Below are 16,534 nucleotides of genomic sequence, written 5' to 3'. Positions count from 1 at the left end.
ACACACACACACACACACACACACACACACACACACACACACACACAGCACAACAGCCCAGACAGCTATTACGAACTGCTCTCTTGCCCCGAGAGCGTACAAAGTGGTGTCTGATGAATGATCCATCAGCAGGACTATTGGTGTCTGGTCTCCAGATAGGCTGGGACACAGACAACTCATGCAGCCAGTGTGGAACACCGTGGCCGATACGCTCCTCAATTTATACAAAATAGAGCTGCTAAATCACAGATTCATCCTCAATTACTACAACTAACCTCGCAATTACTGCAGGTCCCAAAGTGATGAAAGTGATGGTATGGTGGCGAGAAAAAGGTGGCTGCAGCATTCAGAAATGGAACACAATCAATATGCAATAACATAAAGGCCAACTGGTTGCCATAGATGTCACTAAATCTCCCATCTATTTTGCTTTACAATATCAATGTCCTTTAAAAAGGCCCTGAAAACCTGCGTCATGTTCTCAACCAGCTTCTCACTACGAGTATATGAACACACAATTTTCTGCCAAAGTTCAAACTATTTTTGTTATTTCTGCCTTTCTGTTTTTATTTGTGTTTTTCTTACTGGATTAAAGCAGACTGGGGTCAACTGGAAAATTTTCAGAGTTTATCAACATCCGAATCGAAATGTGATCATGGAAATGAAATTAAAGGAAATGCTGAAAATTATTTTATGTCTGAGGAAAAGCAAACAGAACTAAAATCAATACCCAATTGACCCCAAACCTCATCATGCAGTCACTCGTCTCTTCTTGGTAAATCAGTGATTTGACATTAGTGAAACAGTAACAGCTGTGTAGTGAAGCACCGGCCTGCACCTGTCCAGTCCCATAAAAACAATCGGAGACTGAGGAAATGGAGGGAAGTTAGGGAGGAGGGAGGGAGGGGATTTCTATCCATCCTTCTGTCCATCCATTTTCTAGACCACTTATCCTGTTCAGGGTCGTGGGGGGGCATGTCCCAGCATGCATCAGGGGAGAGGCAGAGTACACAGTGTACAGGTCGCCAGTCTAACACAGGGAGATGAGAGGAGGTCTTTTTTTCACATTATTAGAAACTAAATGCCATTTATGAATTGCAACTTTGAATCCTACGGCAAAAGGTGTTGACTCCGCAGCTGCAATATTTTTACACTTTAGAAAATACATTCTTTGTCTTTCTAGCCAGGAGTTAGATGAGAAAATTGGTATCAAGCTCATGTCTTTACAGTAAATATGTAGCTGGAGCCACCAGCCGGTTAGCTTAGCTTAGCACAAAGACTGGAAGCAGCGGGAACAGCTCACCTGACTCTGTCCAAAGGAAACAAGAGTCACCTCTAATCCTCACTAATTAGCAGGTTATTTTTGTACTGATTAAACAAACTAAATATGAGGTGTAAAAATGGCAATATGTTGTTTTGCAGGGGGGGAGATTATTGCTTGGCTGGCATCACCAGCAACTTAGTGTCCGTTTTGTTGCCAAGAAATGGTCGGGCACATAAAACTTAAACTGTAAATGTGCGTTTTATCTAACTCTCGGCAAGATGAAGATCCTGAAAAAGAGGTACGAGAAATCAAAAGAGACAAGGATGATGCAAGCAGCAAAACAACAATTAAAAAAAAGGAGTATGCAAACAAGTAAAGAAGTGAGATTGAGCGAAGAAATGAGAGACACACGGCAAAGAAGCAAGATAATGAGCAGGAGACAGAGAGAAAATGCAAGTGAGCGATCACAGGCAAGAGTTGGAGCAGAGATATGAAATGAGAGTGATGCAGGGCGATGATGAATAGGAGATGCGTCCCTTCCTTTTTGCGAGCGATGATTACGGCGTCAAATCAGACGGTCCTTTGTTAATCACCAAGCACACTGGCCTCGACGAGCCCCCCGCTCGCTGCTGTCATTGTACCGCTGCAGAAATGTCATCGGACAATTATTTTCACACACTCCGGGCTATTTGCAGCGGGATTGTTTATCTCTGCTTCATAATTTGTCTCTCTGTCTCTGTCTCACACACATAAATTGTTCTGCACATATCGGTACTTAGGGTTTTTGCCATTTTCATCCCCGATTGCTGAAATCACTGCAAAATGGATTTCTGACGGGTTAAAAACATGAGCCGACAAGAGAAGCTTTTCACATCTGCACCAGATTCTTTCTTTTTTTTTCGATTGTTGCAGTATCACATGATATTGCTTTCTTTCAATTCAGGTTTCTCCTTCCCCTGTATCCCATTGTGGTCTTTCTCCTTTCTTCGTGCGTGACATAAATCAGTTAAAGTAAATCAATTTCCTGCTCTTTAAGTTGGCCTGGTAGGCTAAGATGATGGCTTACAGCTGGTTGACCCGCAGACGCAAGGAAATTCACACACGCACATTTAAATACACACATAGGGAATTGAAATAGAGAGGGCATGAGGAAGAATAGAAATAATACATTACACTATAGGATGAAAAGTGGGGAGATGGTTGCCACCATCATCTTTCCAAAACATGGATCATAGATTAAATAGCGTTTTGTGGAAGTTTGCCACTATAGCCAAATTTGTTATCCGAGATAGCGGTATGTATTTCCTCATCCTGAAAGCATTTTCTCTTGCAACATTAAAAATGAAAACTTACTAAAAACATACCGTAAAAAGTATATAAGCTAAACATATGTTCGTAATGACAATAATAGTGTCATCTATTTGTTTTTTTTCTTTTTTTCTATCAACCATTTTGCACAAGCAGCTGTCACTTTTGCAAAGCGGTGCACATCTCAGCCTGGGATTTGATTTTGTAGTGACCGGGTGCAAATTGCCATGCTCTATCAACACAAGCCATAACCGTTTTAGCAGCAGCGTACGGGCCAAGCAGGCAAGGACGAGCTGAGGCCGTATCTGCAGGTTGCTCCTATATGGAGATGAATTATTCCTTTGAAAGCAAATTGGGTTTGAGCTCAGCTCTGCCGGAGCGAGACAGGGCCTTGTTCCCTGCCTCTCTGATGTATGTACAAAATGGACGCACTGAGAGGGAAAGAGTGTGTGTGTGTGTGTGTGTGTGTGTGTGCCTTAATGTGTGTGTATGCATGTAAAAAAAACACAGAGCTGAACGGGCGCCAAATGCGGCTTCAATACAAATTTTTTCTTTAAGGCCACTTATGACCGGGAATAAGAGCAAAGTGAGGCAATAAGAAAAGTGATTTCAGCCCTGAGACTGAGACAGATAAAGACACATTCAGAGGAGAGAGAAGAAAGAAAAACAATTGTTAGTTTGATAGAAAGCTCTGAAATGGCTTCTGAATGAGAGGATGGATGAGAGCGTCTGAGCTCCGCCATCTGTCCACAGCTTTCATGTGGATGTTTGAGGATGACCTCACCGGGTCACAGAGAAGCCACACACACACACACACACACACACACACACACACACACACACATGCATTCACCCTGTCTCTCACACACACACTTTTATCCACAGAGGTCAACCTTTACAAGGGAGCAACAGAGAGAGAAAAAGATTTTCCTTTATAACCCCTCCGTCCTTTCTTCCTCCCTCTTTCTCCCCCCATCGGCTCATTTTTTTCCCAAGAGAGAATCCATCTCTTTTTTTTATTCCTTCGGCCCTCGCCCCTCCTCCCTTCTTCTTATTGTTGTTTCTCTCCCATCTCGACCCTCTTCTCTCTTTTTACATGTTAAGAGCACCTCTGCTGCGTGCGGTAGACAGCAGTGCCCGGAAGAAAAGACTGTTTGTCCGATCTCAGCAAAGGATCACCCTGGTCTATTATTGTCTCCTTGCTCTCTTCTCTCACCCTTGATCCTTCTGTCTCTCCTTTCAAACCATGCAAAAGTCTCCCTCCATCCCCTCACTCATTCTTTCTCATTTTCTGCACTCTCTCTCCAACATCACCCTCCTTTCTTTCGGATGCTAAGGAGACGGGCTGTAATTTGCCGCCAGCTTATGTCAAGTGTTTGTGTACAAGACAGTAACAGCAGCAATCGCTGAGCATACCTTGCAACATCCTCCTATCCCACGGCAACACTGCCAAGCCTGGTTAGTTTGTGCAAAGACTCCCAGAGACACAACGGAGATTAACGAGACGGAGAAGAGATGTACGGAACGAGAACCAGGATACGTTTGTGTCAAGTAGCAGCACAAAATAAATTAGGTGTTATTACTTTCCCCAATGAGGCTATATTACCATTCTGCATTTTCATCAGCAACTGATGATACAGTTGCCAATAAAAAGCACATGCAACTTCTGTTATGAAATGCCATCTAAATATCAGATTGCTAAAATATCTAATTTTCAAATTCAACTTCCTCCTAATTAGTGATCGCTCTCTCAGCTAGTTAACGTTAGAAAATGTTCACTTTCTGTTGCTAGGAGGGTCATCAGAAAAGTGAGTTACATCAGTAAAACCATTATGGATCAAAACGTTAATTGTTGTGTGTGCTATTTACAGGAGAAGCCTGGTGTTATTTCATGTTTTTATTTAATTTTACTTCATGTTGAAAGACAAAAAGCAACAATGTGTTAGTTCTCAAAAATGATTTCTCTTTCCCTGCCCTCTGGTTCTTACTGGAGATATACGTCTTTTAAATTGTCACAGTGGAAAACAGATTATAGTGCATTTGGGGACTATTTTCAGCAGTGGATTAATACAGATTTGGTGCTCTTGTATATATTTGGGGCTGCAGGATTTTGTATGTGGGATTGACTCAAAATAAACTACAGTGCGTGTGCGTGTTCATGGTAATGAAGGAACATGTCACCCAGCGCAACGAGGTGGCTCATTTCAACATATGCACTTGGGAATAAGCTATATCAGACTTTGGATACACAAACAAGAATTGTTAGTGGGACCAATTCACTCCGGGTTTTTTTTATGTATCCTATAAATAATATATTGAGCAACGTAGGCTTTATGTGAGGAGTTTAACAATGAACCCTGACGTGTAGGTCAAACAATATTGCCCCTTTACTGTGAGGAATACATAACTTTTCCCATAACAAACCCACAGCTGACATGTTGTATAAAGTTGTGTGTTTTGCACTCCTGACACACACGTAACCGTAGGATCCGTTTGCAGAATCAATCTGTGTGTATCTTTATCCTCAAAGACAGTCAGTGAGGGCGGTAGAGATGAAGACATTCACAGACCACGAACGGGTACAGCCTCTGATCCCTCTCACCTCCTATCCGTCTCACCTCCCACGTCCCCCATGGATACGGAAGGCACATGCGGGTGGGTGGACGTGCGTGCCATCGAGTGTGCTGTTTACACGTTCTCCACAGCTTGCCGCTCAGGGAGCCCTCTGCCTCTAAATAGGTGAGGGTCTGTTTTATGAGCCCTTAACAGCCAGCACTCAGGCCAGATGGTGCGCTTATCAGCTACTCTGTGTGTCTGCGGTGAGTGGGTGAGTGTGCATGTGTGTGTGTGTGTGTGTGTGTGATTGTGTGTGTCAGTGTGTCTAGCATCAGCCAGAAGGAAAGAAGTAAATATTTGTCAAAAGCAAAGAGGCAGCTGGTTGTCTGGGGGACTTAAGAGTAACAAGACTCTCTCTTAACAAGCAGAGCACACACACACACACACACACACACATTAAACGGTGACACTGGTGTCAAACAAGTTTTAGAGATTGAGACTGAAAAAAGTGAAAAGCAGAAACTATGTTGTCTGGAGTTTATTTCTTTATGTTTATTTGTCAGGGTCATGGCCGTTAAACAACAGACAAGCTGTGAATAAAGCAGTTATGGCTTCAGGCAAATTTTCATCTGTTTTCAGATTTTATGCAGCAAAAAGGAAATAAAAAATGTTGGCTACGAAATTGATTAAAAGCAGTAAACACCACAGGACACACAGGTTAGATGGGAAAACATTGGACACAGTGTTATAGATCAGATTTAAAGGAACAGTCACACATTTTGGGGAACTGGCTTTGTTTGCTTCTATAGTTGAACAGTTTTATCTTTGTGCACACAGTGGAGAAATATGTCCAAGATGTGTTTGGCCGTTCATAGATCGGAGAACGAACAACTCTTAATTAAGCGAGTCGCATTCATATTCAGATCAGATTAATGGATCAAATGACTATATGTGAAAGAAGTCGTTTATAATGACCAACGCACTGACAATATCGCCTGACTCTGCAGTTTTATAGCTTCTTTCAGCTCATTGTTTCGCTTTTACGACCTGCATCTTTGTTGTTCTGGTTCATGCCCCCCTGTCTCCAAACGCTCTAGAGCACATGTACGCTACCCGTTCAGCACCAAACAGCAGACAGACACAGTCAGAGACTAGCTGGTGAACATTTAAAACGTTTGGTTGGTAGGGATCAGAACAGAGCTAAAAGAGGAGTGAATGCTTGAATTAAATCAGCAGGTGGCCAGAAACACAGCTCTAAATGAATGCTAATGTTGCTATGTATCTGCTCTCTGTGTAAATAAGAAACTGTTTGCTGGCGAGTGGCTGCCTCCATCTCTTTACTGTGTACAAAGAGATAACATTGGCAGCTTCTTATGTAACTTTGGGTGGGACAGAGGACAAACATGATGGAGTGCTCATTTAGCCTAAGCTTGGGAAATGTAAAAAGGAAGCAAAATGAGATTCAATTACATTTAATTAGCACTTAGTAATCATCTCCTCTCATCTGAACCATAGTATCCTTTCACCTGAACGCAGTGACAGTTACATCAGATTCAACCTTGTTCTAAGCAGGAGCTCCTGTCCAGCAACGTGCACCCGATCACCCTTTATCAAAGCTGTCTCTCCTCTTCATATAAACCTTTATTGAGTCATCTTGTTCATTTTAATTAATAGAATGCATGTTGATGAATGAAGTGAAACTTTTCTACAGATAGACAGAGTAGAGTTACGGGTCATTACGCAGAGCTCACAGCACTGTAGGTGTCTCATCCTCACATGCTTCTTATGACACTGACACACACACACACACACACACACACACACACACACACACACAATCTCTCCATCCATGGGCAACTAACTATGGGCAACCAGTAGCATCGCAAGTCAGATTATCTTTCTTGTTTTGGTGAGCTGGCGATGGGAGTCTGGCGAGTCAAGGCGAGACAACCCGGGCCTATCACCATGGTAATGAACCATATTCGACCATCCCTTAGGTGATCATCAGTTCTCGTTGTCACGGCAACAGCCTCGGCTCCCTATAGGCCGCTATACACGGTGTGGCTGGAAAAAAAACAAAACATGGTGCACTTGTCTTGCTGTGGTAACCCAGAAAACACCTACTGGCTTTTGAAGTACTGCATGTACGGTGACATCTAAGTAAGAGTATGTGGGTTGTTCGGAACTGTGGCTGGTTCTTTTCCACGGTTTTTGTGTGTATTGTAGTTCATGTTTTTAATGGTCAGGACACGTAAAAGATATACCTTCTAGGTGTCATCTCTTTCATTTGGTTCAACTAGTAAATTGGCTTCGAAACGACCACCAGTCACGTCGAGCTGTTTCCCAGTGCTTCAACAGGTAGACGCGTTAACAGGTGGGTCAGAGCTCGACACTGATTCAGCACGCACGGAAATAAAGGTTATTGCTCACTCTAGTGTTCATTTCTCTTCACTTCGGCTGCTTTCGTGTCAGTGCACAGATTGTTGCCTCTGAGAGGCACTTGAGACAAACGCGTGCCGTCTGCTCCCTCTTGTGGTCGCAGTGGAAATAGGTGAGAACGTGTGGACTGTCTGTCCACACATGGACTGATTCATGCAGGTATTTTGTGCAAGAGAAAAGCACAAGAAGTAAATCTATGATCAAAAGTTTTGAACTCAGCTAAAAAAAGTTAATTTGAAAGCTTTTCATTTTAAATGAAAGTCGATATTGCTGCAGTGCTACAATCAGCTACAATCTTATGGTTAACCATCATTTCCATTTAATTTAAACATAGGTGCCAAAACATATCAAATGTTTGTATTAAATGTAGTAAAAATGCTTTCATAAATTGAACGATGCTCTATAACTTTGGTGGAAGTTGAGCGAGAGGAGAGGATCAGAGGAAGTGCAACATCCTCTCCTGAGTTCTTGAGGATGGGTGGAGTTCCACCACTTCCCCCATCGCACTGCTACAAGTATCACCGCAACCTCGTTTTGGTTTCTCTACCTTTTTTCTCACACACTCAGATGCAAAGGGAAACAAACACAAGTCCTACGGTTGTATGTGAACTGAAACCTCGATACGAGGAGTGAGTCAATTCAAACAGCGTCTGTGGTTAAATTGAATCCTGGTTCCCAAATTTAACCCCACAGGTGAGTAGCATTGTTACTGCTCCTGACCTCTCTCTCTCTCTCGCTCTCTTTCATTGCCTGTAGGCTCATCATAGGTTAGGTAACAGACTAGAACTGTGTACGCTACATCAACAGCTGCTTCCAATAAGCAAAACACAATAAGGCTGATAGCTCATTACAGCTACACGCAACCTCCTTGTGACTAATCATTGCTTCTTCTTCTCTGCAGAGCAAGGCCTTGAGCTTTAATAAGCCATCACCTAAAGTAAATATGATACCAGCAGACATTTATTCCCGTGTTTGTCCATCGGTCCCTGCAATATAAAAAGGTGTAGCAGGAGATAAAGTAAATGCCAGGCTCCAGAAATAGCAGCAGCCCTTTCGCTCTTTTCCGTGATGCCGGCAGACAGATAACATTTACACCTGGCCACAAAAAACTATGACTAGACAACGATAAGGGGAGGGGATGTCTGTAGGAACGAGGCAACTCCTCTTATCAGGCTCATCTTTTTTTATATACCTTTTTCATATTTTCTTCGGTGCCTATTTTCTCCAGGGCCCCTTGTTTAATCTCAGCCTCATTCCAGTCATGCATCCTGCCTGTCAATCCAACTGAGGTGGACAATACTACCATGCATCCATTCTCTTATATGTGCAAAATGGTATCAGGTCAAATATAAGATGACACAGGCGTAAACAAAAGGATCCCAAGATTCAAAATATAGTTGGTAAAAAGGTTAATCAAATGCTACATGAGATCTACTAATCAGCACCACCCAGTAAGGAGTGGCCTGGCTGCAGCGTTATCCTCTGCAGGCAGAGAGGAGAACGCCACAGGTGCCTGTGGATCCACACCACAGCGCTGCGAGCTGCGAGCTATGGCGCTCTCAGATGTCAGCAGCTGCTCTGTTTGAACCGAGCAGAGACTGGCAGAGGTGAGGAGAAGAGAGGGAGACAAACGAGGAGGATGGGAATAATGCATGACGACGAGTATCAATGCGGAATTAGAAGCAGCTGGCTACAGACACTCTCTCTGTGTCTCTCACACACACACACACACACACACACACACACACACACACACACACAGACACGCAGGCAGACAGTTGGCCAGATTGAAAAATTCTAGCCATCTGTGGTTGAGCCTGAAAACAAAATACTGAAGTAATTTGTTTTGGTACTTACATTGTGGAGATCTACATAAAGCCGTCTTACAGCATGTATATGAAGCAAGACATAAGGACACGCAGTGTGCTGGACACCAGCAGCTCTTACAAGACAAACTGGGAGCTAGACAGTGACACACAGGTGATTCATCCTTCAGACTGATACCGATTAAGTCGCAGAGCTAATAAAGTTTTATGATTGGAGGCGTAAAATATCCTGAAGAAACACAACAACAACAACACAATCTCTTATCCACTCTGCCATGCTGCTATATTCGTTTTGGCTCTACTGTAGTCCACTCTACTTACTCAGTTATTCTTACTAAATCCAGGAACCACTTTTCATTTCCTCTGTGTTTATGTGTTTCTCCAGATTAGTCACTGTGACATCAATAATAGCTACTCATCCTGGAATCCACATACATGCATTTAAAATATGTTACAATGCACGATAACTACAAAAGATAGCTCTGCATATTATCCCACACATGTTAAGAGAACTGTGATAATCAATGAAGCAATCTTTGAGCTCCAATAAATCTTTCCCCATTAATATCACCTCTTATGAGGGTAATTCATTTTATAATAAAATAAATGAAATGTGCACTGGGACATCAAAATCCAACAAAGACCTCAGAAGCTAAATGTCAGTTGAGACATAAAATGTCTTTAAACAGGAACTTGTTCAGCCAGCAGTCCTTACATGATGTACATCAACTCCTCCACAGATGAACTGCAGGTTTGTAACAACTTAGGAAGAGCTGGAACATTAAAAAAAGAAACTTACTGTAATCAAATAATTACAAGTATGCAGACTGTGTAAAAATACACAGAAGACAGACAGCCGTTACTCACCACAGTTTGCGGGGCATCGTCGCACTCTGATAAGAAGCCGATCAGGTGCAACCTCTCGCCGTCTCTCTCTCCCTCTCTCTCTCTCTCTCTCTCTCTCTCTCTCTCTCTCTGTGTTTCATCCTGTCTCTCCTCTATTATCCCTGTTGGTCTACTTGTAATATTCATTCACCCTCGCCACCACTTCAAGACAAAACCCATAAACAGATGCATGTGTTTGCTCAAACACAAACACACACGCACAGGTTTGATTATGCAGTTATTAATGAGGTGCTGTGTGGACGGCGAAGGCGGAGAGATGGCTTTGTAGCAAGCACGAGCAGAGGAGAGGCAGAGGAGCACTGGGGATTAATGACAGAGGAGAGGGAGGAGAGGGGGAGAAAGAGGGAGAGGAAGTTGACGCGATGGAGAAAATAAAAAGCACACCATGACCTGAGAGTAGGCAGCGGAAAAGGGAGAGGACAACAAAGTAAAGTCTTCACACCTGCTGCCCTGCAGCCACAAACTTTGAACTGCACCATCCATCTGATGTTTTTGTCACCTTGGCCTTCCACTTCAGCTTTTCCACTTCTCCATTTTTTCCTTTGTGGCTTTATTCTGCTATATATTCCTCCCTGTACAAGTCCAGCTACCAACTACAGAGGAGAGTCAACTTAAAGTCATAAAATAGGAGCATGACAAGCTGTGAGTCATGCTTGCTGTGACTCACAATGGCATCATTTTTAATGGTTTTTCGCTATATATATATATTGAAAACAATTATAGAAATCCCCTGTCGTATGTCAAGCTTCCACACAACAGATGATGAACTCACTTCTCAATCTTTCCATTCTTTAATTGGATTTTAAGTGGGAGCCATTTTATGTTTGGGTAGACGAACTATAAATGTGGACGTATCTGATGTCTTTCGTGTGTTATGTTGTGGTGTATGATGTATTTGATACGCCTACGTATTTATGCGGGTCTCTGTAAAAGGGCTGAAAAAAGCCTAATAGTGACTATTTTGATCTCTGCCGCACAATATTTAATTTAAAATGGTATTTAGAAACACAAATAGTGGGCCATATTGCGATTTTTCTTACAATTTTGATTGATTGATTGACCTTCCCTCTACGCTGTGACAACAAATTACATTAGAAAAAGTCAAAATCAAAATCTTTCATCTATCTATTCTATTAATCCTTTCTATTCCGAAGTGTCATCTCTGTTCCTAGCTTTCTTAAATCTAAGGTGCTTGTCTGTGCAGTGTTTTCTTACATCTAACACCTGGATCAAACACACACACACACACACACACACAAATTGGTGCTATTCAGTGTCTGGGTAGAGCGGCGGCTGAAGCAGGAGTCACGACTCACTGATTCATATGCAGGGCCACTCCAGAGCAGACGGTCTAATGACACCTGGCCAGGGACCGAGGGAGACAATGGATGTGTGCGTGTGTGCATCTGAGCACACTGTAGATAACAGACAAGACCTATTTTACATGACTCAGACTAACCTTGTTTTATAGGCTAAAGCTGTACTTCTGAAACAACAAACCTGCACTGTTCAGGGTTTTATCATCGTGGCCTTTGGAGTCCAGCATTTTAATCCGGTGTCTCACATTCATGTTACAGATTATTAAAGAGTTTGAGTTTCACAAATAGAAACGCCACGCTAACTATTCTCATAAAACCTTTTACAGCCTCAAAATACACCTGAAACTCTTATTTAGTCTTCATATATTATTAGTTTTCTGGCAACATTATAGAAAGAAGAGATAGAAAGAATCACTCACTCACTCAAGTCTCCCTCTCGTGAGGTGACGTGTTGCCGGTAGACAGCGGTGGAAACGCGAGTGCCGGCCTGGCAGAGTTTGTTGTGATGGAGAACAGAAAGCTGAGCGTAATCTAAAATACTTTCAATGTCATGGCTGAATATTTAGAGGATTTTGACAATGCGGCTGAGGTCTTTGAATTCGATGGCTGCCCGTACGTATTTGAGCCAGAGTATACAGATTAAGAGATGGAGGGCAAACAGGCAAGGGAGGGTGAACCAGCTGCTGCAAGGCCTCAAAGCTCAGGAGACTGGTGTTGTTCCTGTGGGTGCTGGGATCTAATGCACCACAGAGGAAGAATGCTGTAAAGAGTGGAACCTGTTGCTGCTCAATATTCAGATTTCACAACGAGACTTCTCCATGAGCAGGACTTGGTTAGACAAAACAAACAAACTAGATAAAGTGAACGGAAAAAACATTGTATTTCTCCATAGGCGTAGGCAAAACAGCTAGCAAACAGGTGGCGCCATCACGGCAAATATGGACGACTTGACATGTTTGTACAGAGAGTAAATGTCAGTCTAACGGACTCCAAAGTGAGGGAGACATGTAGAAAGTGGGGTTTGGGTACAGACAGAGTTGATCTAAATACACACACACACACACACACACACACACACACACACACACACACACACACACACACACTCTACAACTTGCTCAACCCAGTCACACGTCGTCACCCCCCCCGCCCACTGTTACTTCTCCTTTTACAGCTACGAATTGTAAAGGAAACTCACAATTATCTGATGATGAACATTGTCACATTGTTTTCAAAACACACATGACTCAAGAGAGAGCGAACAAGGCAGCTGTCCAATGAATCAAGCATCAACAGTGGTGGAGCAGCACAGGGCAGCTTACTGCAGCTATGACAGATCACAAGGGTCCAGATTTGCATATGGACGGTAGGGACATGTCCCTGCTAATATTTCGGGGGGACAGATTTGTCCCTCACAATATTTAAGCAAATGTATTTGCTTTATCTTTGTAGTAAACAGAAATCTTAAAGTACAGGGGTTCATAAATTTAGTTAAAATGCATTGATGTATCAGCGAGGTGAATAGGCACCACATGCACATTTAAAAAGGTTACTTCCCCAATCAGCATACAAGAGAGGGGGGGGGGGGGTCACGCCTACATGTGTGTTTACTCAGCAGGGAGAATATTAAATAAGAGAAGTTGATCTACAGGAGAATAAATATTTGAAAGCAATACAGAATGCCTGAGAGAGTGCCACATGAGTTTATTGTTTTCTTTACATAAATAAAGACATTTCCACAATAAAGGGAGGCAGAACGTAGGAAATGATGTGTTTTTACATTTATTGTGACTTGTGCTAAAAGCAATATCGTTTAAACTATCCTGCAGATAGTCTGCATAACCCAGTTATATTAGATTGTTATGTAATATTAAGTTGAGTTATATTTTATCATTCCGTGTGGGACAATCAGTCCTCTGCATTTGACCCATCCTCACTGTTTTGGAACAGTGGGCAGCCACATTTCAATGCCCACAGACCCTCTCCACCTCTGGGGCCAGCGCGTCGATCAAGGGCAAAAGCCCGAGTACTGCTGATGTCTAACATGTAGGTCTTTGACTGGGAGAGACACTCACGCTAACCGGTGGGATCTGAACCCAGTAGCTTCTTGCTCTAACCAGTTAATCAACATGAACCATGAGACTGAAATGATGCCCCGTTGTTCATCCTATAGTCTGAACCTTATTAGAAGCATTCAACAACTTGTCCAAGAAGAAAATGAACTGTCCAGAATATCTATACGTGAATGGATTTATTTTTGGTTTAAGACACAATGAAATCTGGAGTTCTTCGATGTGAATATGTGCCTTCTATAAGTCCAACTATGTAAAAGTAAAGAATTAGAAATGTTCTGTATTAGTAATGCACCAACACTGAAATTAACCTCATTCACACCTGGGAGCCACAATACAAACACAGAGATCAACTACAACTGACCGGAGCAGCAAGGAGTTGAGTGCTTTGCCCAAGATTATTTTAAACACATTCCTCACACAGCGGCACATGAAGGCAAGAGAGGAGGTGTCGGGTAAAGAGTAAACAAGGAGGTGATGAAGCATAGCTGTAAAGTGAATCAGTTGCTGAGTTTTTAATCAAGTGGAAATTACAGTATGTCCGGGTTGAAAGTATCTTTTCAGCCAAAGCCACAGTCTCAGTGTTCATTTGTGAACTGTTACACACCACTGCTTCCCGGGAATTTTTCCTCAAGCACCGTTACACAAATTATGGCTTTGCATCGCTAACCAAGATCAGAATATTAACGATGACTAGATTTAATTGTTAGATTTAAAAAATAGAACTTACCGTGCTTTTAGTCCAGACAAAGTGGACTTGTCAATCCTGGAGAGGAAGCAGAAGAGAAAGAGAGAGAGAGAGAGAGAGAGAGAGAGAGATTATTGATCACGTCTCTGATACAAACTGCTAAAAAGCAGCAATTAACTTCTTTGCTGTGAGTGCTTTTTCTTTTTTTACAGTAATAAGGACATGAACAACACCGATTCAAAATGGTGAGGAGTGAGACTTCATCAAATAGGTCATAGAAATAAGTGAGCTTATGTGCATAAATTATCTTTAATTCATACTAGAGTCTGAGGACAGACACTGTGTACAGTACAGATGAGTGTAAAGTCACTGGCAGAGAGCCGAGCACACTTTATGACAGCTGGTTTGATTGAACAAGGTTACATCTCTACAAGCTGCTCAGACCGGTTATGAGAAGCCTCAGTGTTTATAGGGGACTTATTCATGCTTCACTACGTTCTGTTCATACTAAAAACATGGAGAGTCAGAAAATGTAAAATTAACAACCTTTTACTTCAGCTGCTATTTGCTGCCTATTTCATATTGAAATGGCCCTGCAGTCTGTGCTCTCACAGGATTTAATGCTAAGCAGTTGAGAAGATACACAACCCACCTCAAGTCTGAATCATCAAACACTATGTGTAAGCTTTATTCACCCCACATCTTGGAGAGTAAGGTAATACTACAATTGACTGTGTGCACGTAAACACATTATGGGGACAAAATTGTGGCCTGCCTGCTCAAATTTGCCTACATTTGCCTAAATCTGCCTACATTTGGTAATGCTTTCACTTTGAACTCGCCATATGTGAATCCGTCCACGTCCAAAAAGAGAAACTGATCATTTAAAGCTTCAGAAGATGTGATATAAAAGTACCCAAAGAGCCATACATTGTCCCGAGAGGCTTGCATATACATCGCACCTTACGTTTTAAAAATTGTGAGAGCTATCACCACGCTGAAAATTGTAGTATTCTTAGACATTTTAATGTAGTCGGCCTGTGGGTGGTGCAACACGAAAGCTCATAAAGTGTCCAAAATCTCCTCCGAGGCAAGAAGGTGTTTAACCTCAATACAATGATATTTTGATGTTCCTTCTCTATAAATAACAATAAAACGATGGCACCACAATGTGAGGCTTCAACCTCAAACCCCGCTGTTAGTTGGATACAGCCTGCTATGGCTTAGTGCAGAGCTTTTTTTGTCATATAAGACCATTGAGTGAGGAGGACGAATGCATGTTATTATCCCCTCACAGTGTGTCTGCTTGTCCGTCTTTGCTGCACGCAAAATGTAATCCGTTAAAGGCCATGATTTCTTAAAAATAATCCACTGGACTTGCCCCACATTTACATTCACTTAAATCTTGGATTAGTTTGCCTGCAGAACTGATAGACAGCGGCAACAAATTTCATATTTAGCCTTCAAGACAATTTAACTAACTCAATTTCTGCCTATAAAGTAATATAATTTCACATTTCGAGTGCAGCTTCCCTATTTTGTTTACAGAATTCTCTAAACCGACACTTGTAATTCTTGAAAAAAAAAGGTACCCCAGCATAATGTATTGGCACATTTTTAAGATCTTATTTTCTTATTAAAAATAAATCTCATTATACATTTAACAGGGCAAGTAGGCTATTTTATGTGTCAAATTGGTGGAGTCCTAAACAGTTTTTCGAAAGGAATATCTGAATCTCTTTTGTTTCTATGATAATTAATGTGCAGCTCTACAGCTTTGTCCAGGTTATAACAGCCTGTCTGCCAGGACGTGTTCCCTCAGCCCAGCTGGGAAGGTTAAGTGCTCTGAAGCAGCGCTTCAGTGTCAAAACGACAAGAAGCATGGGAGCCAGCACAAAAACACTCCATCCGAGTGTGTGAGCACATTCAGCGCTAAATGGGCTCCCTGGCTTCTTCCTCTGTGCTGTATCATGGGAACTGTTATCGGGCCAGTAGAGCGGGGGGACATGACTGGGAAGAGCTGTGCCCATAGTCCCATAACAGGACAGCAGCAACAGCAACAGACAAAGCAGCCTGTTGATTGTAATCCCTCCCCTGAACGGAGACAGCACAGAGTGAAACTGTACATTCACACACATACAAAGGACAAAGTGTCA

The 16,534-nt window shown here is 42.3% G+C and overlaps 1 protein-coding gene across 2 annotated transcripts in view; it reads right to left on the bottom strand.

Annotated features, from left to right (window-relative positions):
* Nucleotides 1-16,534, bottom strand: part of rap1gap2a (RAP1 GTPase activating protein 2a) — a 71,254-nt gene that overhangs the window by 45,148 nt on the left and 9,572 nt on the right. For both annotated transcript variants that reach the window (XM_031861269.1, XM_031861268.1), the window contains exon 2: nt 14,421-14,456. In XM_031861269.1, the coding sequence (XP_031717129.1) occupies nt 14,421-14,456 (36 nt within the window). The remainder of the gene's footprint in view (nt 1-14,420; nt 14,457-16,534) is intronic.

The sequence above is a fragment of the Anarrhichthys ocellatus genome, unplaced genomic scaffold (genome assembly GCF_004355925.1).
Source record: "Anarrhichthys ocellatus isolate YVR2014 unplaced genomic scaffold, GSC_Weel_1.0 scaffold24, whole genome shotgun sequence".
Taxonomy (NCBI): Eukaryota; Metazoa; Chordata; class Actinopteri; order Perciformes; family Anarhichadidae; genus Anarrhichthys; species Anarrhichthys ocellatus.
The sequence above is the reverse complement of the archived record's forward strand: the minus strand, read 5'-3'. Positions and strand labels throughout refer to the sequence as shown.